This window comes from Peromyscus maniculatus, chromosome 20 (assembly GCF_049852395.1).
Source record: "Peromyscus maniculatus bairdii isolate BWxNUB_F1_BW_parent chromosome 20, HU_Pman_BW_mat_3.1, whole genome shotgun sequence".
NCBI lineage: Eukaryota > Metazoa > Chordata > Mammalia > Rodentia > Cricetidae > Peromyscus > Peromyscus maniculatus.
Window position 1 is genome coordinate 23123582 of NC_134871.1, and position 25172 is coordinate 23148753.

The following is a 25172-nucleotide window of genomic DNA, read 5'->3' on the forward strand; positions in this document are numbered from 1 at the left end:
CAAACAAGGCAGCGCCTGAGAGCAGTTCAAGAGAGGAAAGGGAATGGGAAAATGATGCAATTATGTTTTAATTTCAAAAAGTCAAAAAAGGAAGTAAATAATTTAGATGTGCTTTGATTGAAATGTTAGTCTTTTCTCGGATAATCTAAAAATGAAAGACCATTAAGTTTTAGTATCCCTTCAGGAATTTTTAAGGGAAAAAAATTCAGGACATTTAGTGAAGCTAATTGAGTCTTGAAACATTTTCTCTGTCTGACGGGCTATTCTTAAAATATTTTAAAAATTTCTAAGTATCTGATACAATTTTCTACTTAATCGATCACTGATGTTACCTCGGGCCATTGTTTTCAATTAAAACACAAGAGATTGAGGAAAGGTTCCAGGGAAGAAACAACCTGCAGAATTCCTTCCTATAGCTTACTTCCACCTACATGCACACTCACTCCTTCCTATAGCTTACTTCCATCTACATGCACACTCACTCCTTCCTATAGCTTACTTCCATCTACACGCACACTCACTCCTTCCTATAGCTTACTTCACCTACATGCACACTCACTCTTTCCTATAGCTTACTTCACCTACATGCACACTCACTCCTTCCTATAGCTTACTTCCACCTACATGCACACTCACTCCTTCCTATAGCTTACTTCACCTACATGCACACTCACTCCTTCCTATAGCTTACTTCCATCTGCATGCACACTCACTCCTTCCTATAGCTTACTTCACCTACATGCACACTCACTCCTTCCTATAGCTTACTTCCATCTGCATGCACACTCACTCCTTCCTATAGCTTACTTCACCTACATGCACACTCACTCCTTCCTATAGCTTACTTCCACCTACATGCACACTCACTCCTTCCTATAGCTTACTTCCATCTACATGCACACTCACTCCTTCCTATAGCTTACTTCCATCTACATGCACACTCACTCCTTCCTATAGCTTACTTCCACCTACATGCACACTCACTCCTTCCTATAGCTTACTTCCATCTACATGCACACTCACTCCTTCCTATAGCTTACTTCCATCTACATGCACACTCACTCCTTCCTATAGCTTACTTCCATCTACATGCACACTCACTCCTTCCTATAGCTTACTTCATCTACATGCACACTCACTCCTTCCTATAGCTTACTTCCACCTACATGCACACTCACTCCTTTCTATAGCTTACTTCCATCTACATGCACACTCACTCCAAGGATACACCTCCAAAGCAAAGTAAGTCTCATACAGAGCATCACTACAGGACCTCTAGAATAGTACAAATATGCACAAAATAAGAAATTCAAAACAGGGCTGGAGATTAGGCACAGCACCTAAGAACACTGGCTGCTCTTCCAGAGGATTTGAGTTCAATTCCCAGCATCCACACGGCAGCTGACAGCTGTCCATAACTGCAGTTCCAGGGGATTTGACACCCTCACACAGAATATATACAGGCAAAACACCAATGCACATTAAATAAACACAGCTAAAAAAATTCAAAACAACCAGCACAACACAATGTTTAAAAGCAATATTCAGAAATTAATGAAAGTCAGCTTAACTTTTGACTGAGAACCTGTTGTACATGAAAAAAAGATGAAGAAATTTCATATTATATTATAAAATAGTCATGAGTACACTTCAATTTTCTTAAAAACAAACCTGTGGAACATAAAGTTACTTAGTTATTAGTCATTCCCTTACAAAGTTGAACTCATTTATTCATCTCTGTATTTTTAAATTTTCTCTTTTTGAGACAAGTTCTCACAGGCCAGATTGGTCTTAAACTTGCTATGTAATTAAGAATGTTCTGGATCTGCTGATCCTCTTGCTTCACCATCTGAGTGCCGGGATAACAGGTGTGTGCCATCACCCCAGCTTAATTTATTTACTTATGCAGCAGGATCTCCCTGCCCCAAATCAACTGGCCACAAACTCTCCATTTTCCTACCCCCGCCTCTTGAATGCTAGAATTACATGAGTGCAATGTCATGCCTGGCTCTGAAATTAACTTAAAAAATAAGATGTGAGCTGTATGTAGTGGTATCTCCTTTTAATTCTTTTTTTAAAAAACGATTTATTTGTTTTATGTATGAGTGCTCTATCTGCATGTACGACTTTATGCCAGCAAAGGGCATCAGCTCACACTACAGGTGGTTGTGAGCCACCATGTGGGTGCTGGGAATTGAACTCAGGACCTCTGGGAAAGTAGCCAGTGCTCTTAACCGCTGAGCCATCTTTTCAGCCCCCGGGTCTCTTTAATTCTAAAGTTTAGAAAGTTGAAGGAAACAGGGTCATGAGGTTCAGTTCTAGTCTGGGACGTATATAGAAACACTACCTCGTGAAAGCATGAGTTTATCTGTGAAGAAGGAGTCCAATCTCCAGGCAGGCAATCCTCACCTAGGAGCGTATGTGTGGACAGTAAGATGATAATAACAGAAGGGTCACTTTTTGTTCAAATGTCTTTACTATCTAGAAAATTTTCGGGATGTTAATTTCATTGCCAAATAAAAACTATAGGACGTTACCAGAAACCTTAAAATAAGACTGAGGGTGTAATTAATATAACCTATACACATATTTGTATTACCATAACAACTAATATTATATGACTCAAATTCAAAGATACAATTGTTACATTCTTCATGATTTGTCAAATGCATTTCACCTTTTCTACAAATTCTATTGTTATCATTAAGTGTACTGCATGACAGAATAGGGAGGGTAGGTCAATGGGAGATCATGTATCAGAAATGCGGGGACATGCTAGGTTTCCACCCCAGTACCAGGAAAGAGGTATGGAAAGAGAGGGAATGGGAGACTAGAGAAATAGTCATCCTGAACATGATGATAAACAAGCATCATGCATGCACAAGACTCCTTTTTTAATTTAGAAGAAGACAGATTTAATTAGCCCTAGTATGATAGCATTTCTGTATAGAGTAGTTCTGCTGAATTAAAAAAAAAAATATATATATATATATATATATATATATATATAATTTAAAAGCAACTGAACTTACTCAAAAGTACCAATATATACAGACTCATCCAAGCTGGTAACAATATAATGATGGCAAATATAGATACTGCTGAGAGGAAGTGAGACACTGTCCGTGAAGACCATGATTACTACTATTCAAAAGCTTTGTCATCAAATGAGTAGTATCATTATGCCTGCAGAGCTATCTTAAAATAGTCATTATTTGAAATCACAAGAACAAAAGATCAAAAATCTCAATTTTCTCAAAACATTAGGGAAAAATCACAATTCTGAACAATGAAGAAAATTCATGTTAGTAAGTATGAACACACTGATAAATTTCCTTGAGGACATCTGGAGAACTTATTAGGAATCAGAACTTCTCATAATTAATTGTTATTTGAAAAAATAACAGAAACAAAACTATATTGGGAAGAATTGTTTATCTGTGAGTGAGAGCATGCAGCATATTAAAATCTTGACATAATGATTATCTTTTTTTCTGTGAAATTCATATTGGATGAGCTAGTTCTATTTTGAACGGATCCTGACTTAACAATGCTTTGTTGATTATAAAAAGTAAAAATTTTTCACTAAGATGATAGTTGGATATTACTTTTACAGATCTTTGAAGATTCCATAAAATAACATTTTAAAGGTATGTCTCTAAAGAACAGGGTGTGGACTGTTATTTATCATGAGACAATGTGATAAAATACAACCCAATGTCTTGCTACCATATTCAAAAATTTCTCTAGTCAAGCCTGAAAACTCAACCAGCTTTCCTTAGAATGGGCTTAATGCAGGGCTGGAGTGATGGCTTGGTGACTAAGAGCACTAACTGCTCTTCCAAAGGACCCAGGTTCAATTCTTAGCACCCACATGGCAGTTCCAAGAGATTCAACACCCTCACATAGACATTCAGACAAATCACTAATGCACATAAAATAAAAATCAATAAGTCATTAGAGAAAAAAAAAAGAAAGGGTGTAATGCAAATTTCCTGTGTCCTTACTGTTGCTGTGCTCAGCAGTCACTTCACAGTGACATCCACATCATATTAACCAATAGAAAAGTACACATTGACACCCCAAGGAACCCCTTACATATATGTTTAAAGTTCACACTCAGGAATGATGAGCTATCAACAAAAATGGAAGATGAACCATTAAAAGAAACTTCTTGGGAAGTTAATAAATGGAGCTTTGGAGTTAATATTATATAGTCTGGGAAGAATATTTTGTGCATATGTTAACCAGTGAGAGAACTCTACTTTTCAAGAGAAAGATAGTTGAAGAAGTCACTGTTTTATACTAATTTAATATTCACTCATTCTTACAGTACATATATGTTGACTTCACATGATGTGCTATGTATTACACATGGTAATAAGACTTTTGGTCAAAGTCACAGCATGGTAAGATATAAGAAAACATGTAGTCCAAAAGGCAAGGACTTGAGAGTCAGAGGAAAAACTCAACAAGGCTGAGAAATAGTCAACGGGTAGAATAAGAAACAAGAGAATAATATATTACACACCAAAAAAGCTGCAGGAAGACATGGTCGACACACACACACACACACACACACACACACACACACACACACACACACACACATACAGACACATACACACAGAACCAACATGAATAAAGGTTGACTAGCTATAGGGATGGAAAAGATCACTTCAGTAAGGTGGGGGACACAGGGAAGAAGCTATGAGGGTGAGGGCCTAAGAGACGATGATGTGAAGGAAGAATACATACAAATATATAGTCAGTCAGACATGGTAATCAGATGGGTAGGAGATGAGTAGGCCTATAATCCAGAAGTTGACATAGAAAGGGGACACCAAGGTGGGGGCCAGCTAAAAGTGACATCTTGTCCCAAGAAACAAAAACAACAAACAAAAATATACTTTTGAAAACTAACCTAAGTAAAAGAAAGGAAGGTACAATCTCAAAGTAGCTTGAAGAGGTAGTAGAACAGGATGAATGTATTTATTAAAGAACATTAAACATTACTCCATAAAGAAGATAGATAAAAATATAACATATATAAAAACCTGATGTAGAAAAAAATGCCAAGGAATTAAGAGAGTTCCATTAAAAATATAAATGTGCTAGAGAAAATAAAGCAAGTTGTCAGCAGGAAGAATGATAATGACAAAAACTAAGATTTTTTTTTAAGGCAGTTGGATTTGAAAGAACTGGGAAGTACTATCCAAGCTTTTGAGCAGGAAGTCATCAAGTCTTATCCAGCTGCAAACCTGGCAGGCTACAATTATCACTGATCATGACAGTAATGCTAATGACCTAACTTCATTCTTCGTTATGGCTGAAAAACAATCCACAATATGTATAAATCACAGTTTCTGCATCATTTGCTCTACGGTTGGACACCTATGCTGGATCTATAACTTAGCCACTATGAATGATGTGAAAAATGGAGATATGCAGGAACCTCTATGATATGCTGGCTCAGAGTCTTCAGCATAAATGGCCAGGAGTTGTAAAGCCGGGTCATATGATAGGTCTATTCTTTGTTTTTTCAGCATTCTCTGTACAGATTTTGATACTAGCTGGACTAGCTTGAATAGTATTTACTCTAGTTGGTCCTAAAGGTTCTCCTCAGAGCTTTCAGAATTTCCAAAATTTTCCTTGTGGCCCAGTATGACAGATTTAACCCCAGTGTCAGTTGTGGTGACGGCACCTTATGTACCAAGTTACCCAAAATACAAGACTAAGAGTTTTTCTCAAATATTTCCCTAAAATTCCAGTTCCCAATATTTACCAAGTATTATTAATTTCATTTATTAAATCTTTTATCTTTTCTTTCTCCATCTACTTTTTTTTTTTTTTTTTTTTTTTGGTTTTTCAAGACCGGGTTTCTCTGTGTAGCTTTGTGCCTTTCCTGGGACTCACTTGGTAGCCAGGCTGGCCTCGAACTCACAGAGATCCGCCTGGCTCTGCCTCCCAAGTGCTGGGATTAAAGGCGTGCGCCACCACCGCCCGGCTCTCCATCTACCTTGATCTGTATCCTTTTCATGTGTTTTTTTCCTTCAAACCAATCATGTAGATATTCTTCAAAGTGGCTATTTCAGTGACTAAGCTTCCCTTGCTCAGCCCAGGTAAGCACCTCAGAGTGTACACAGTACCTACAGCACTAACTCTCAGCCCAGGTAAGCACCTCAGAGTGTACACAGTACCTACAGCACTAACTCTCAGCCCTAGGTAAGCACCTCAGAGTGTACACAGTACCTACAGCACTAACTCTCAGCCCTAGTAAGCACCTCAGAGGGTACACAGTACCTACAGCACTAACTCTCAGCCCTAGGTAAGCACCTCAGAGTGTACACAGTACCTACAGTCCTAACACCAATCCATTACCAGAATACATAGGTTCTAAATAATCAAGAACTATTGTCTCATATTCATGCTGTGCTATGACTTATGACAATGCTCCAAAAGCACAAAAATGTTAATATTATATCAATGATTTTGCTCCTGTTTTTTTAAATGTCACTGATACCCTACCTTATAATGACATGAATCTAATTAATTTCTGTTGATTTTTTAAGACAACATTGTTGTCTCCTAAATGGTACTGTTACATAAAAATCCACCACCAGTTACCAACTATAAATATCAGTAATTCCTTTGTACATGCATAGCCACGGCAGTAATAAGTATCAGGAAAATCAGAAGGTTATGGAGGTGTATTTTCAAACTATGGAGAGGCTATATACTCAAGTGTGGATATATTTTAACAAACAATGGTCAAATAATAGTCACCCTTACTTGACAAGAAGGAAAGGAAATGTGACTCCTACAGTTAGTTATTATTTCTTTCCTGAAGTAGCAAGTTTACTAAATATTATTTAAACCTCCTTTGTTCCATCCCAAAGAAACAAAACTCAGCTTTTCATGTGATGTCTGCTAAGTGAAAGCCTAGATTTTCCTGGTTGACCAGCTGGGGACTGGGAACGCCACACTGAGTATCACAATCTGGACACCTTGACTCCATGTTTACTTCCTGCTATTTCTGCCTCATAGATAATGCTCAAAAATAATTTAAACATTTTTATTTACTATACTTGGAAATTTCTAGATAGAATAATTCATACTATGCCCCCCTAAATTTGTTAATACATCTTCACAGAAGAATTATCAGATAAGAGTACAAGCTATCTAAAAAACTAAGCTAAAAACCTGGCTACTCAGAGATGAGAGCTAGTCTGTGCATGTGCTTCAATATGAACATAATTTTCCCTTTCAAGGGATCAACTAAGCTAAAGAAAAGCTGGGTATTTAGTTCAAAGAGCCATTCACTGTGCAAGAGAAGGAATGAATGAAAACTGAACTTTGTTAAATGAGAAGACTATCTTCGGGGAAGTTACAATATTCCTGGGAATTCATTCCACTTCTGGAGAAGTGGGAACAGGTGAGACTAGCGACCCTCTAAAGCATCAGGAGAGCAGAGCTTGCTACTGAAATAAGAGAACACATAAAATTAACCCAGCAGAGAGGAAGCAGGAAGCACACGCATGCTCAGAACCCAGGAGGAGAGTGGCATGTACACAGAGATTACAAAGACAGGACGAACTTCACTGATAACCTCCATGTGTGTCCCCACAGCAGAACTGTGCAGGAAGCTCACTACATCCGCGATACGTAAGGACGTAAGTGACCGGTGACTAAATATTCTGGGAGAATGCGACATTATGCAGACTGGTGGCAGGAATTATAATGTAGAGAAAGATGAAAACCAGGTACCAGCATCACCAATGGAAAAAACAGCAAAACTAAGAGGTGAACACATGACAGCCATTCAGTTTTACCACGTAAAAAAGATACAGTAGTGCGACTCGTGAACCCAGGGTCCCCTGGTGTTTTCTTGATGCCCATTTTACCCTTTGGTTCTAACCCATCTCTATTCCTTTCTGACTCCTGCTGACCCACAGAACCAGTGACACTGTCACAGAGACCTGCCAGCCACCACACCTGGCCAAGACATAGCTCTGCCCTTCACTGCGGACCTCAAAGTCACCATACTTCACTAGGGCCAGGGTAGGCAACAGCAACCAAAGAACAGAACACCTGCACAAGAAAGACAAATATCAGATATACATCAAGAAGCACTTAAGATCCCATAACTCCAGCTCCTTGGATCAAAGCACAAAAGCACAAACACAGACTAGACGATCTGACTCCTCCAGGAGTCAGCAACCCGATTACGCTGTAACAGGCTCCAAGAAAAGCAGTTTAGCTGACACAAGACAAGAGCTTCAACACAGCAATGACGACAATGCTAAGAGGATATGAATACATGCATTAATGAAACCTGAAAATATAAAACAGTTTAATGGAATGAGGAAAACCACTTAAGATATGAAAATAGAATTTAATAAAGAAAATCCAAAATGAAATAAAACCAAAAGTTAAAAATTCAAGTGGTCAAATAAAAACCTTAGAGATAAGCCTCACTAAAGATTAAAAGACATAGAAAGGAGAATTTCAAGTCTTGAAGACAAGGTAGAAGAAATAGATAGCCCAGTGAAAAATGTTAAATCTTAAAAAAACAAAAAATCCAACCACAAAATATCAGGGAAATCTGGGATACCATGAAAAATCCAAAACTAAGACAGACAGAAGAAATCTGTATCAAAGACAGAGAAAACATTTTTACAAAAATCACAGAAGAAAAATTTCCCCAATATAAAGGGATGTCTATCAAGGTTTAAGAGGCATTCAAAACACCAAATAAACAGGACCAGAAAGGAAAGTCTTCATAATACAAAATAATCAAAAGACTAAATGTATAGAACAAAGAAACTATTAAAAGTTTCAAGGGGAAAAGACCATGTTACACACAAAGGCAAGCCATTTAGAATAACACTTCCCTTTTCAATGGAGACTGAAAGCCCAAAGGCCTGAACAGATGCTCTACAGGCTCCGAGAGATCACAGGGCAAGCCTAGAATACTGTACCCAGCAAAACCATTACAACCAAGAGAGAAAGAAAAACAGTTCACAATAAAAACAAATTTAAGCGAGTCCTGTCCACTAGGCAAGCACTATAGAAGTCACTAGAAGGAAGACTTCAGTCTGAAGAGAAAGTTAACTACACCCAAGATGACACAAAGAATAAATAATTCCAAAGCAGTAAATCAAAAGAGGCAGGGGAAAGGCCATACCAAACCAGCAAAACAACAGGAATAAATAAGTATTGTACATTAATAACTCAATATTAAAGGTCTCATGTTCGCAATAAAAAGACAAAGATGAAGAAATTAGATTAGAAAACAAGCTTCATTATTCTGCTCCCTCCAAGAAACACACACAGGGTGACATCTGTTTAGAGAAACAGGATGGAAAGAGATACTTCAAGAAAATGGAACTAAGAAGTATGCAGATATAGCTATTTTAAAAAAAGATAGACTTTGAACTGAAATTAGTCAGACAGGATAAGGAAAAACATTACATACTAATTAAAAGAAAAAATCATCAAAAAGATATTACTAAACACAAGGGCATACTATGACAGCTACAATTACATACCGACACTAACACAGTGACAGTGAGAACTCCAATACTCCACTTTCGCCAATAGACAGATATCCATACAAAAACTAAGCACAAAAAGGATGGAATTAATGAACATCATCAGTCATAAGGGACCTAACAGATGACTTAAACTGCTTATAACCTCATTCACTTGATGTATGTATCTTGTTTTTGCTCTTCTTCTTTTCATTGCATCCTTCTAACAATGTATAACCACCACTCCCTCACCCTGTAAACACCGTACCTCTCTTATAAGAGGGACTTCAATAGGCCAGCAGTGGCTGCTCTCTCAAATCCCGATTTAGGGGAGGCAGCTGACTGGCCAGTTCCGGGAGCACCCAAAATAAATCATGTTTTAATTGGACAATCATGTACTTGGTCTTTTCTCCTCACGAGTATCAGGTTTAACATTTGGAGTCCCCCAGCGAGATGGACTGTCCACTATACCCTTCACTGCAGGTCCTTCGAGGGGCTGAACAACCTAGGGGGATGCACTTTGGGATATTAATCCAAGGCTCCAGGGCATGGCCTTCAGTCCAGGGACAGATGGAATCAACACAGGATTCTGCCAGTCCTTCAAAGTAGAACTAACATCATATTCCTCAAACTATTCTGCAAAAATGAACTGAAGGAACATTGATTCTTTTTATGAAGTCATTATTACCCTGATAAAAAGTGACATAAAGACTACCCAAGACAATTATAGGTCAACATCCTTTATGACCATAGATTAAAAAATGCTCAATAAAATACTTGCAAACAAATCCAAGAACACATTACAAAGATTATTAACCATGATCAACATGACTTCATCTCAGAGATGTACACATACAAACAAACAAAAACTACCATATTACTAAAAGACAAAAACCACATAATCTCATCTCATTACATGAAGAAACAAAATCTAACATGCCTTCATGGTAAAAGTTCTGGAAAAAATAGGGCAGTGGTTCTCAACCTTCCTAACACTGCAACCTTTAATACAGTTCCTCATGTTGTGGTGACCCTCGACCATGAAATTATTTTCGTTGCTACTTCCTAAGTGTCATTTTGCTACTGTTATAAATTGTAATGTAAATATTCAGTTTTCATACCTCAACACAATAAAGACAATTTGCAATAAGCTCACAAACAACATCTTCCTGAACAAAGAGAAACTCAAAGCATTTCCATTAAAATGAAGAAGATGAGGATGGCCAATGTGGTCGTTTGAAAGAAAGTGGTCCCCAAATGGAGTGACACTATTAGGAGGTGTGGCCTTGTTGGAGGAAGTGTGTCACTGTGGGGCAAGCTCTGAGGTCTTTTTCTCAAACTTCACTCGGTGTGATGATCAGTCGACTTCCTGTTACTTGCAGGATGGAGCGCCCTCAACTCCAGCACCATGTCAGCCTGCATGCCGCCATGCTCCCCTTCACGGTCACAATGAACTGACCCTCTGAAATTGCAAGTGAGCTACCCCAATTAAATGTTTTCTTTAGAAGAGTTGCTGTGGTCATGGTGTCTCTGCATGGCAGTAAAAACCTAACTAAGACAGCCAAGCTCCCCCTACGTATTCAATACAACAGAAGTCAAAGCTTGAATAATAAACAACTGAAAGATGAAGGGGATACAAACCAAAAATGAAGTCAAACTATCCTTATTTGCAGATGATATGATTTTATACAAAAAAATAAAAAGAAAATTTTACAGCTGATGAACACTTTGGGCAAAGTAGCAGGACAAATAATTAACACAAAAATCAGTAGCCTTCTTGATATTAAATGAAAGAAATCAGGAAAACAGTACCTTTCACACCAGCCTCAGCAACAACAACCAAAATATCTTGGGATTATTGTAACCAAGCAAATGAAAGACGTGCATAATAAAAACTTTAAGACACTGAATAAAGAAACTGTAGAAGACCGCAGATGTAAAGATCTCCCATGTTCTGGAATCAGTAGGATTAATATTGTGAAAACAGCCGTCCTACCAAAAGAAAACTACAGATCCAAAGTAATCTCCATCAAAATTCCAACATAAGTCGTCACAGAATTAAAAGACAAAACAGGAAAAAGTCTTTACCAATAATACATCTGTTAGAGGGTTATTATCTAGAATATATAAGAGAAAACTAGAATAAGACAATAAACAAAGAGTGAACATCAAGAAACCAACTACCCAGATTTAAAAATGGGGAATAGAACTAAGCAGAATTTAGTCAAAAGGTGAGACACAGATGACTAAGAAACACTTTTGAAAATGTTCAACATTCTAGCAACCAGGGGAACGCAAATTAAAACTACTTTGAGATTTCGTATTACCTGAGTCAGAGTTGTCAAGAACAGTACAACAAATGACAGCACCTGCTGGCGAGGATGCAGGGGAGGGGACAGTGACTCACTGCTGGAGCAGTGCAGACTTGTATAGTTACTATGAAAACCAGGGTGAAGGATTTTCAAAGAGCTGAAAATGCATCTATCACATGACCCAGCTATACCACTCTGAGGCATATACCCAAAGGACTCTACATCTTACTTCAGAGATACTTGCTCATCCATGTTTATTTATTTCAGCTCTATTTATAATAATTAGAAAAGGCCTAGATGTGAATAGGATCAAGAATGGAGATGGAATCTTTCAAGGAATGTAGATGGAATACACTGTTGGAATGAAATAAAGGGCAAGCTAGAATAAATGTGGAGGGGGTATGGGTGAGCAGGGTAAAGAGGGAATGTGAGGAGGAACAATGAACACTAAAAGCCTTTTGAAAAGCCAATGGGAAGATTGCTACTGTAGAAGCTTCCTAAACATACACATAGTAAAGGAACTTAAATGGAGTCATCACATATTGGGGTGGGAGTGGAAACAACATTCCTACATTAGACATCATATGCCATCAAGTAACATTTTCAGTACCATGAATGGGTTACATCCTGAGTCACTGGTGAAAGGAGTCCCATAAACTCTGCAAGTATCAGAAGCTATTGACAAACTTATTGTTTACTCTCCAAAACCTGATGGTGAGACCCTAATGCTAAAGACATCATTTAATTATCAAACACTGAGAAACTGAACTTGTGCCCAACTAGAAATTCATCCCTGCTTACCAACTTCATAGTGCTAGAAGGTAAACTGTGTGCTACTGGAGGCGAAAGGTGATCATTAATTTCTTTTAACTACAAATCTTGATACCTGTAACTTCAACCTACATGCAGATTTGCCCACCACTGCAATAGTGGTACAAATATGTTGGGGATAAGCAACCACTTCTTGATTGGATTTAAGGTCCACTCCACGAGATGAAACCTCCACCTGACACTGCTAATAGATCAAGAACCTGAGACTAGATGGGTCATGGGCACTAGGGGAACTCCTGTTAGTATCACTCTGTTAAGTAACATAGGAATAAAATGATTTCTAATGACACAGTGCTATACTCATAGAGCAGTGCATTGCCCAACTCTTATCAGAGAAGCTGCTTCTTGTGGTAGATGGTAATTAATTAAACAGAGACTCAAAACTGGACAATGTGCACAGAATAAGAGGCTTTGGAACACTAATCCCTAAATGGTGTGCCTTTATCACACCTCTCCCCTCAAGGCTCAGGGATGTTTTTGGAAATGGAGGCACAAAGACTGTAAAAGCCAGAGATTATGGATGACTCCAAGGAAACAGCACCTTCCAGATACAACATCACTCATACACATATGAATGCACATAGGGTATAACAGCATGCAAAGATGTGCACAGGTTCAAAACAGAGAAAACACTAGTATTGAGAAGGGAAGGTAGACTCAAAGTCCCACTTTTAACCAAGAAGATATTTGCAAAGATAAAATGCTGAGAAAGGGAAAATTAGTTTCCTCCAATAGAGGAAACAGTCATCCTCTAGGGCAGGCTCATGCCCAGAAGCAGCTAGTCAACGCAAAGAGACACCATGTTTTATTCTAGTTGTCTGTTTTGTGCGCTGTTTGTTTCATTCTGGTACTTTTTGTTTATTAGGCATGGTTTATTTTGAATTTCTTTTTTTGGTATTTATTTTGAGAGAGAGAACATGAAGTTGGGTGGGAAGGGAGATGGGAAGGATCTGGGAGGATTTGGGGGATGGGAAGTATATGATCAAAATTAATGAACAAGCAATATTTGAAACAAAAATAATAAACATAACTTTATGAAAATAAACATAAGAGATTTGCTACTTAGCATAAAAAAGTTTTTCCAACTTCAAGAGTTCAAGGCAGTCTGTCCAAAAGTAGATGAACACTGTACTTAATTCAGGTCCTCATGGGATCTGCTGCTTTAACAAAGGCAAATGCCTTAACACACATAAAACAGACATGTAAATGCATTCACAGCAAATACTATAGTTAGACATTCAATAATTGTTTTCAAATACAGATTTTAGTGTTATATTTTAATATAAACATGAATGATCTTGTGTTTCTTGATAACAAACCAAATGAAAGTACAGAAAGAGACTTCATAAACTTCCCTTTGAAGGTAGAGTTGAGAATTTACTAAGGATCTGAAATTGAGAGTCAATCCAGAGCTGATCAGGAAATGAATCTACACTAGTGAATTGAAAAACTAAATAATACGAAGCAAAAAATTACTTGTTAACTTTACAAATCTATAAGGTGTCACATGATTTTGACTTAAAGATAAACCAAAGTAAACAGCAAAAGTCTTTGACATGGAGGTTTCATTCAAGGTAGCCAGTCTGTAAAGAGAAGACCGAGTGCATGTCAGGGGGCAGGTATATAAGTGTATTTTCACATTTACAAGGTAAATCTAGAACTGTTGCAAACAAGAAATTGCCAGAAATGTATTGAACAACAGTAAAAAAGCAAATACAAAGAAACAATTACTATGAGCAAAAAAACAGAAAGACTAAAAAATGTAAATTAAAACTGAAGTTAGCAATAATCATCTTAATACTTAAATTACAAGATACTATATTTCTATTACATTTATTGAAAGACATCAGCAAAATTGATGGCTAAGATTATCAGTTTTCTTTTGGATTTTCTTCCATATTTGTCTATGTGATTTTAAACTTCAAAAATTTACACATTAGTTTTTTTGTATTTTTTTAAACTCTGCATATCAACATCAACTACTAACTAAGAGGGATAAAGAAGGTTACACATAGTCTAACATATAATTTCTAATTTACTCTAGGTGAACACATCATCACGCTATCACCACAACTCACTTCCCTGCTTAACTGGCCTGAAAATGTTGCCAGTGAACTGGCTCAAAACTGCAATCACCCCTTCTGAGGGTGGCTCTGTAAACATTCAGGAACAGGGGCAGAGAGACTGCGAGAATGAGATGATGTGAGGGGCTGTGCAAGCTGGTATCAGGACACAGCATGGCTGCTGCAGCCATGGACTCACAGAAGAGGTGGGGATCTGCAAGACTTGCTCAACCACATCATCGACATTCCATTATGGATGGGAGTGGGACTCTTGAGGCCCTGCCCATGCACAAGGGCTTATAAGCAATTTACGGTTGCTGGGGAAGAGTATACACCACACCGATAAGTTGCCCCTGATCAAGTAAATCACCCCATCTATGCCATCACATGCACACACGCACGCACGTACACACACGCACGCACGCACACACATGCACTCACATATGCATGATCACAACAAAAAGACACTGAAGTAGAAGGAGGGTTTTTCGGAAAGAAGGAACTTGAAAGAGTAGGAGTGGGTATAAGAGAGGACGGAGGAAGCCATAAAATCAGAATACATTATACATGCATGAATTTGTGAAAAATAGTAAGTAATAACTAAATATGATCAAAGCAGAATGTAACCTAAGCCACAAAGGGCCTTGAGAACTTAATGCCATTAGACATCTTCTTCGTTCTCATCCCAGTGACAGCCAGATTCTGCTAAACACCAGGCAAGTGGTATTTCCCTCTAAAATAATAGCATTTTTAAGTATTAGATTTATTATACCCAACTTCACTGGAAAATCCCTTTAGAATAAGTGAAAATAAGGTTGAAATGAAAGAAGGTTCTCCCATAGACTGAGCATTCTTAGAGACCCAAGCTTATCTCCTATGGAGGAGTGGATCAGCTATCTCTGACCAAGTAACCACAGACAAATCAGGTCAATGCACTTCAAATTAGTCTCCTCTTGGGAAGGGAGGAAGCTGGTTGTGAAGACAGGTACAAATAACCCAGTGCTAATTCCCTGTCGGATTAGGCAGAGAGCGAAGGAGAGTGATGTCAACTCTACTGCTACTCTCTCCTCTGGGGCAGCAAAGTTTACGTAATTCCTAATAAAATAATTTCCAGGGTAATAAGATGATTCTAGTCCATCAAAGAGAAGTTATTTTTAATATTCTTGTTCAAATAGTTTGCATACTTTTACTTTACACTACTAGGGTACGGGTTCTATACTTCATTAGTAACCACACATGTATACATAAGAACAAAACTAAAAGTGAATTATATCACATAGACAGGAGCATGCAACTCTACACACAGACTCAATTGTAAGAAAAGTATACCTTCCATCCCTGTGATGATGCTCAATGGTCTGACTGTATCTGGAGCGAGGTAGAGTAAGAAAATGACTGCAAGCATGGCAGAAACAAGAATAAAATGAGACTCAGGAAAGAAGTAAAAGGTATAGTTTAGTTATAAAAGTTAAAATCAAACATAATCAGAGAGTAAGCAAAGCCAATGAAATTGCTACTGGAAAGCTTGGCCAACTTCTCAATGGCCATTGGAACATGGCAGTGTAAAGGGTAAAGTAAACCAAACGTTCTGAAAGTAAAATGCAACAAAATATAAGATTTAATTTTTTAATTAAATGATAAAATTAGTATTGCATCAATATACTGAGCATCATATTTTTGCAAATGTTATATTACTAAAATGTTTTCCTTCTTTTTTGGAGAAAAGGTGAGAAGAAAAAAGTAATAAAATGACCATCAAGCAAGTTAAGGGCACAGAGGTGATATTTAATACCTGTAATGCTTAGGACACTTCATGAGGTTTTATTTTTCTTTTATTGTTCCATCCCTGACACTGCTTGAATCAAGTTTCTGCATCTTAATTTCCTACCTTCAAACCTCCTCCATGTGACTCGATTCATTCTTCCCCATTGGTACTGACTCTCTCAACCCCACCCACCTTCATGTCACACGGCATGTCACTACCTTCCAGCTAGGTACCACAGACCACCCAGCACTCTCTATGCACAGGAGGTGGTTCCCAACTCCACAACCTGTTCATGCTCATCATCCTGGCAGGAATGCCTGTCATTCCAAGCCTGTCTCTACTCATTTGCTTTTGAAAGTCCTCCTCATCTTTAAAGTCCAGATGCTCTTTGAATCCTTTCCCAATAAACCTAAACAAGTCATTTTCCTTTCTGTTCTAACAATATTAGACTCAGTCTCATAGCATTTTATTTTCTATAATTAGTAAATATAAAATGATATGTCTAATATACCAAGATAGTATCATTTTCAAATTTCTGAACACAATAGATGATCCACTAAGTACTTATGGGTAGATACCATATTTCAATAATTGATTGCCTGACTTAAGATATGAATGGAGGCCAGGTGGTGGTGGCGCACACCTTTCATCCCAGCACTCGGGAGGCAGAGGCAGGTGGATCTCTTTGAGTTTGAGGCCAGCCTGGTCTACACAGCTAGTTCTGGGACAGCCAGAGCTATACAGAGAAAGCCTGTCTCGAAAACCAAGGGGAAAAAAAAGAAAAAAGAAAGGAAAAAAAAAACCCCAATAAAATGGCATCAGAATCTGAGGTACCCCAGAGGTTTATACATGAAGGCATTTCCTTTTTTAGTATATAAATCCATTACATGAAAACTTATTATTTATCTTCTGATGGTTAAGCAGAAGACAGAAAAAATATGGGACATGAGGAAGGAAGTCCCTAATCTAGGAGTCTGTCTAAAGGCTCTGCCACCTGAGAAGCAAGAACTCCAGCACAATAACTGTTTACTTTGAAAGGTGCTAACATGAAACAATATTCTTTGCATAGACAGATGTTTTGATCTTATCAACTGTAATCCCGACAATAATCCTGAGATCTCATTTAGACCCTTTAGTAAACTACTGAAGACAGTAACTTCAAAACTCACTAAAAGAGTACAGATGATTATTATAAAAACAATGAAAGGTGATTTTCTGCTAGAGATGCCCACACCCAGGTTCTGCACTCTTTACTTCTGAGCATCTTTTTCTTTACCTTTGTTCCTAAACACTATATTAACATATCACTTCTTTAACCCCAAATCTGATTAGTCTTTACACTGTTCTATATGCCAAAGCCATACATTTAGTTAGCCAGATCTGAGGTCCCTAGAGACTCCAGGGAACCCTCCAGCTGCTGAGGTCCCTAGAGACTCCAGGGAACCCTCCAGCTGCTGCTGATGGTGGCATGGGGCTATGTCTCCTCCATTCCACTGACCCTGATTTTAAAATTTTATTTGTGATGCTAAAACCATACTTACGGGAAGGAAAGGCAATCAGGCTAAAAATATAATTGCAGCTGGGTGGTGGTGGTGCATGCCTTTAATCCCAGCATTGAGGAGGGAGAGGCAGTCTGATCTTTTGAGTTGAGGCCAGCCTGGTCAACAGACTGAGTTCGGGGACAGCCATAGCTACACAAAAAAAACTTTGTCTTGAAAAACAAAATGAAAACAAGCAATCAAACAAAACCCCAAAATAAAAAAAAACAACAAAATCCAATTATATATATGCTGTGATGTAATTAAAAAATATAATACTCTCTACATACATTCTAATAGTAAGTTAACTCCTATGACTAAAATCTTAAAAAGATTTCTTGTTCTAAAGCCACGTGTTCATCTCCCCTCATAAATTATGCTCTCAGCTATAGTAGTCACCAAGGTTACTAAAAAAACAATGAGTCAAAAGGTGTAAGGAGGGGGCAAAATGAAGAATGACCGTAACCTATTTACAGTGCATTATTTTAGCTGATAATCTGCATGTAAATGCTTGCAGGACTTGTAAATAGTACTTACTTTCACAACAGAGTAAGATTTTGACTAATGATGATAGAGTCAGACAGATTAAAGAATCAAAGACCCAAAAGAATATAGATACATAATTCTTAAACACTACCCATAAAGATAATGAATGCTGTACCTCATGCATCCACCACTGACATTGAATAAAGAACTATAATAGAATGCATCCGACAACACATCACACGGGTGTGATCAGTGTAAAAGTCTCCTATACAATTTTCCAGCATGTCGCCAAATACTGCTTCACACCGAACTCCGGGATGTGTAGATGTGTTTTGCTTCTGTAACTTCGCTCTTGTGGACTGAATAAACATTCCCATTTCTCAAAGTCTAATTCAGGTGCCATCTTCTACATCTTCCCACAACGCCTGAATTAACTTTTTCCTCAGCTTTATGATTTTTGTTTGTTTGTTGTTTCAGGTTAATTGCTAATCATTAAATATAAAATATCTGAGTTGATGTTTTCTTAATGTTATGTGTATGGCACATTTTTTTTATTAAGTACTATAAAATTTTCTTTCATTCTTTTTCCAGAGTGTGTTATGTAGTTCAGTCAGTCATTGAACTGGCGATGTAGCCAAGGCTGGTCCTGACCTCCTGAGCCTCCTGCACTATCTTCTGAGTACTAGGATTACAATATGCACTGCCCTGCTCACCTAACAATACATTTGCTAAAATATGGCTAGTGTTACACTGTGTGGTAACTGCTTGTCTGCTAAGGACTATGAACTCTCACTGGAAGCAGTGTCAGTTAATTTGCACAATTCTAAATAATAAATTTTATAGAGATAGAAATAAAATGCTTGGTTTCTGCCAAACATAATTAAAATCCTAAATACAAATTCAAGAACATTTGGTTCCAACTCCTATGAAAAAGTGTACATTCAATGAAATGAATTTCTAATTCAATGCATTAGATTTTACTAAGGAGAATAATGCATGCATCTTTTAAAATTCCTAAATTACACTACTTACTAACACAAGGAAAATTCTTTCTTTGGCTTTTTAATACACTGTATGATTGATTGATTCTCGTGTTAGCCAAAGTCCGATCACTATGACACAATATTGATATAACCTATTTCAAAGAGGCAAACATTTATTTTGAACCAGTTCCAGATGTTAGTCCACCCTGATGGAGATGGTGAAGTGAGCGAGAGCAGTTCATCTCAGGCTAGCCAGGAAACAGGGAAATAAGGCCTGCCCTAGCTGGATTCCCTTATTATCCTTCCTCTAGCTAGGTTCATAGCCTACTGGGAAGCCACCTATACTAAATTCAAAGCATGTCGTCTTCTCTCAGCTAAACTTCTGTCTATTCCTCAAAAACACACAAAAGTGGCTTTATAAATCACCCAGACATATCTCAAACCCAATTACATTGATCAGATTCATAATTCTACAAAAATGATATTCATAAATATAAAACATGAGTACTTTCCCCTTTTAAAAGGACATTCAGATAAATTTGATTACTGAAAATCCTTAAGAATATTAAACTTGAACAGACATTAAGAGAGAATGTTGTCCAGTGAATGTTGCTTCTTGTAGTAATGAATTGCACAGATAATCAAAATACTAGAAATGCCTTCTATTAATTGTTTTTATTAAAATAAATTCTACTTTACATAATGTTTTAAAAGACTTAAGGTAGATCCCAACAAAGAATGACTGTGATCTGTACATCTACATGCTTCCCTGTAAACATGAAATGGATTTATCTACTTCAAAATTTCCACAGACAAACATTTGAATATTCTTGCTACACTGAAGTATTCATAAGATCATGAAGAAAAGCATAATGACAACATAAAATAGGGATTAATTATCTGGGTTTTAAAAGAAGATATGAAAGGCAATGGTCCTATGTTTGTGGTCATTAAACCTAGAAATATATGACTTAAAATACTGACAAAATATTATGGATTTAATGTAACAGTAAATAGTTATTTTATAATTTTATTCTAATACTTTCTACAATGATTATAGCCCATATTTTTTGGCTTCATATTGAGTCCATCTTTTTTCATTAAATTCACTTTATGTAAGCTTACCAGAAATTTAAAGTCATTTAGACAGTTTTATTGCCTCAATAAGCCAATTTTCAATGGCTAAGAAGCTTGTGACAGCTATATAAATAATTTGAAAAGCTAATAAAGTTCATTAACATTCTATTAGGCAACCAAAATACCTACTGATCCTTTTTATAACACATTCCAGGTCTAAGGCAAGCCAACATGGCGATCCTACATTCACTATTATCATAGTGAAAAGCGTATTTCCCAATAGGTAGCACACTCATAACCACCCTTAAGGTACTGATTACATGAAATGTTTAAAAAAATTAAAAAGCAAATCAAGTTAAATAGTTTTTACCTGATACTAATAGAAATATTAATTTAATAACCATTTGGTTTCTTCTTTGATCCTAGACACTAACATTAGTATTTGTTTAGCACTATCAATATAGAAGATATGCTGTATGTTATCTTTGGATACAAAAGGGAATTATATGCATGGATTGAGTATTAATCTTGATTCAAACCAAATGATTTATTTTATTCATCATGACAGTTACTTCTCATGTCAATGGACTTGAATGACAAGGAATGTAAGTCACCACTTCATCATATTTTCTGAATAGTATATTCAACTTTGTCATCATCTTATCCTAAACTCATTTGAGAGTTTGAAAAAAGTCTCATGGTATTTTTTTAATATATAACCAAAATGAATTAGAAAATTAATTAATTTTCTTAAAATTAGTAGTAATTAATGTAAGTATTATACCATGTTACTCCTCAGGGTTGTCACAGTTAATGTGGCAACTTCAGAGAATTTTTGCAAATACACCAAGTGTGACTTATTAAGATGTTAAAGCTTTACTGAAGGCCATGAGAGAAAATCTCTTGGAGAATTGTAATAAAGGTTTTCTTAATAAACCACACTGTCTCAGTATTTCTGCATATGAAAAGTAACACTATTTCTCTGAAATCAATTAAAGACTTTCATCTCTATCAGCAAATTGATATATATTACACATGATAATTTGCTATGTGCAGGTAAAAAAAAAATCATTGCCTTCTGATTACCACTATAATCTCCTGTGCAAATTTGCCAGCTATTTTTATTAATCTTTTCTTGACAGGGACTAGTTAGGCGGCACTGGTGGACCTCATAGCTCTGACTCTCCTGACCTCCATCCCAAGTGCTGGGACTGTAAACATGAGCCGCAGTGCTCTGCTGAGCCGCGGTGCTCAGGTGAGCCATGGTCAGGTGAGCCACGGTGCTCGGGTGAGCCATGGTCAGGTGAGCCCCGGTGCTCGGGTGAACCATGGTCAGGTGAGCCGCGGTGCTCGGGTGAGCCATGGTCAGGTGAGCCGCGGTGCTCGGGTGAGCCATGGTCAGGTGAGACATGGTGCTCGGGTGAGCCATGGTCAGGTGAGACATGGTGCTCGGGTGAGCCATGGTCAGGTGAGACATGGTCAGGTGAGCCACGGCGCTCCGGTGAGCCATGATAGCCAGGTTCATCCTGTTTGGGTTTTCTTATCAAGAAAAACTGCACATGTTTAACCTTTTCTGTTAAACAAAGGGCTATCTTAAGAAAGAATGTAGAAATAGTAAAGAAAAGGCACTGTTTGGAAACTCAGATGAGACAAAGGACTAGAGAAAACATTTTACAATAACCCTTCCTGAAGGCAATAGAGGTCAGTGAGAGTTGTGTTTACCTGTCTCTATCTGGAGAATAATGGTCATCCGTGACACGGTGTCTGTCCATTCGGCTAATTGTATTGTAATGACCAGGAGCACGTGTCCCTCGAAGCCCCTGTTCTACATTCCTGCTAAGACAGAAAGAACATTATATATCTGACTAATCTATAGCATAACCTCCACAAAATGATAATAAAATCTATTTATTTGGTTTATCTGTATCTCTGATTGAATACATTTTATTTGGAAATGAACAGTTAATTGAGGATCGGGCTGCTTTAAAGAGCCCATTAAGAGAATATTATCCTTCAGGATAAGATAAAAAATATCATACCTTACTTATGGGCAATACCAGTTCTCTATAATTGATAATAAGTGATATACTACACACTAGGGGGAAAGGTTTGTGAGAAGATAGGTTCAATGTTGCACATGCTTTTTAGCATGGGCCACAGGAACAGTGTGAGGGGTGTCTTCCGCATGGTCGGTCCTGAGTTCAAATCTCAGAAAAACAACTATCAGTACCTATGCAATTGTAACCGTGTTCTCTGGTAGCACTCTAGCCTAAACTACCACCTTTATGATTTATTGAATTATAGCTTTCTAATTGTTATCTTACCCAAATCCTTCCCTTAGCTAGTCTGAATACGGTAGTCCTTTGAAACCATGGAATAAAAGCTAAGAATTTCATTCTTGGTGATGGACTAGACTCCTGTCCTTGGCAAATCATCTTTTTCATTAGTTTGCAATGCCACACTTGTATACAGAGGAATGTATAAATACACAGGCATATCTAATATACATATTTATCAAAATGTACTAGTTAGTCAAAATCCATTAAATAAAATTATATCTTCATATATTACACATTTCTTTATTTAGTATGTCACCTGAATTATCATGCATAAATTATATATAGTATTGTCTGTGGTTTACACTTCATGTAGCTCTTTGGTACAGTTAGGTTGATCAGAAATTTCTAATATTATAAGATCAAGAGTAATAGATTGGTATGACTATTTCTCTTTCTACTCATGACTATTTTTAGTTTTTTTTAAAAATTTTTTAAAAATCTTTTTTAACTTACCAATTACTATATGATTCATAAATATAATTATTTGGTTCTAAATGAATCTGCTTAATATTTACACGCAATCTAAAGTTAGTTTTTCTTAACTGTTTTGAACTCTTATGGAAAATAACACACAGATCATGAAAAGAAACTAAGACATGCCACATCTTAGTCCCAATGCAATGGCATCTGATTTTTCTTTAAAAGAATGCTTTAAAGAATCATTTATTTTTAGAGGATATAATGGTAATTTATGTAAAATTCACCCTAACTACTATGCTGTAAGCAAAACTGACACACTCTCTTACCTTTGTGGAGGAGGGACACTTGGTGACCATGATCTAGTCCTTCCTATAGCATCTACCCGGTGTGGAGACCCTGATGGTGAACAATGGTTTGAGGACATTACTTGTTCTGGCACTGACAAGGTGGAGCTTTGAAGATCGCGACCATTGTGCCGGTAATCTAGAGGGAGAAAATAAAATAATCATCTGCACACTAAGTTCTCTGTGTGGCACTAAGGAACATAAAATACTGGTAAGGCTGGGATACTTTTAATAAGCTAAGTGTGGAGTAAAACAAATTCAGTACAACATGTTTGAAAAGTTGTAAGCACAAAAATGAAAATGGAAAGACATTTGATACTTAGGTAGTTACTATGTTCACTGTATTGGGTAGGGTAAAAGCTTAAGTTTTTTTAAAAAACTGATCAAGATTGCTCTAAAAATATTTCATCTGTAGAAACTTAAACGTTCCTTAACCATTGTTAATATACACAGTTCCAAGTTCCTAAGATGCTTCATAGTCTCCACTACACTTTAAATAAGGTGACCACACAACGTACGCAACACTCAATGACATTTTTCTTGAAATACTTGGCAGAGCTGGGACAGCAAAGTAGTCGGAAAAAAATTAACACTCAAAGATGGGGAAGACTGCAGTGACTCAACATCCTCATGGAAGCTAACATTAGGAAGCACAGACACTCGGCCGGGCGTGGTGGCGCACGCCTTTAATCCCAGCACTCGGGAGGCAGAGGCAGGCGGATCTCTGTGAGTTCGAGGCCAGCCTGGGCTACCAAGTGAGCTCCAGGAAAGGCGCAAAGCTACACAGAGAAACCCTGTCTCGAAAAACCAAAAAAAAAAAAAAAAAAGGAAGCACAGACACTCGGACGGGGAGGAAGAGGGGACTCTGCACGTCAGCAGAGCAGCAGCTCGATGTGGAGAGGCCAGGGCCATCTCCTGAAGCTGTATGGATGTGAATGATGCATGTGATGGAGAAGCATGGACGCAGCTGAGCAGGGCACGGGACATCTGGTCCGTCATCATGTGCAGTGCAGCTGTTAGTGATCGGTCACTTCGCCACGAATATCTGATGTTGGGCACTTCCTAAAACACTACCGCAGCACGCATTTCCCAGATTAGTTAGAGGCTCTGAGGGAAGCTGAGAAGCTGTACACGTGCTTGGCATGCATAAGGCCCTAGGTTCATCCCCAGTACACGTCGACCTTAGCTGATTATAAAGAGGCACAACTCAGAAAAACCACTTCCCTCCTATGTGGCTTCTGCTGAGCAAGTTCATGTTCTGCAGGAAGACTGGGTCCCATGGAACAGAGCAAAAGATCAAGACATAAATAATTGAAGAAGTAGCCAATGAAATAGGAGAGGAAATTTTGAAAGGGAAGAAACTAAACTAAGATGCAGGCTTATACCAATCCCTCTGAAAATTCGGCATTAGTAGCTGTGGTTTTCAGCGAAGGGAATGCACTTTTTAATTTTTTAAAGACAAGCACTGACAATGAATGGAG

General features: G+C 37.6%; 1 protein-coding gene across 49 annotated transcripts in view; it reads right to left on the reverse strand.

Moving 5' to 3' along the window:
* Rims2 (regulating synaptic membrane exocytosis 2) overlaps nucleotides 1-25172 on the reverse strand; it is a 491805-nt gene that overhangs the window by 167159 nt on the left and 299474 nt on the right. For 16 of the 49 annotated variants that reach the window (XM_042265278.2, XM_076555845.1, XM_076555830.1 and 13 more), the window contains 3 exons: nucleotides 23674-23830; nucleotides 22311-22424; nucleotides 16069-16134 (listed from right to left, as the gene is read on the reverse strand). In XM_042265278.2, the coding sequence (XP_042121212.1) occupies nucleotides 16069-16134; nucleotides 22311-22424; nucleotides 23674-23830 (337 nt within the window). The remainder of the gene's footprint in view (nucleotides 1-16068; nucleotides 16135-22310; nucleotides 22425-23673; nucleotides 23831-25172) is intronic. The other 33 variants (XM_042265288.2, XM_042265286.2, XM_076555835.1 and 30 more) reach the window with 3 other exon arrangements.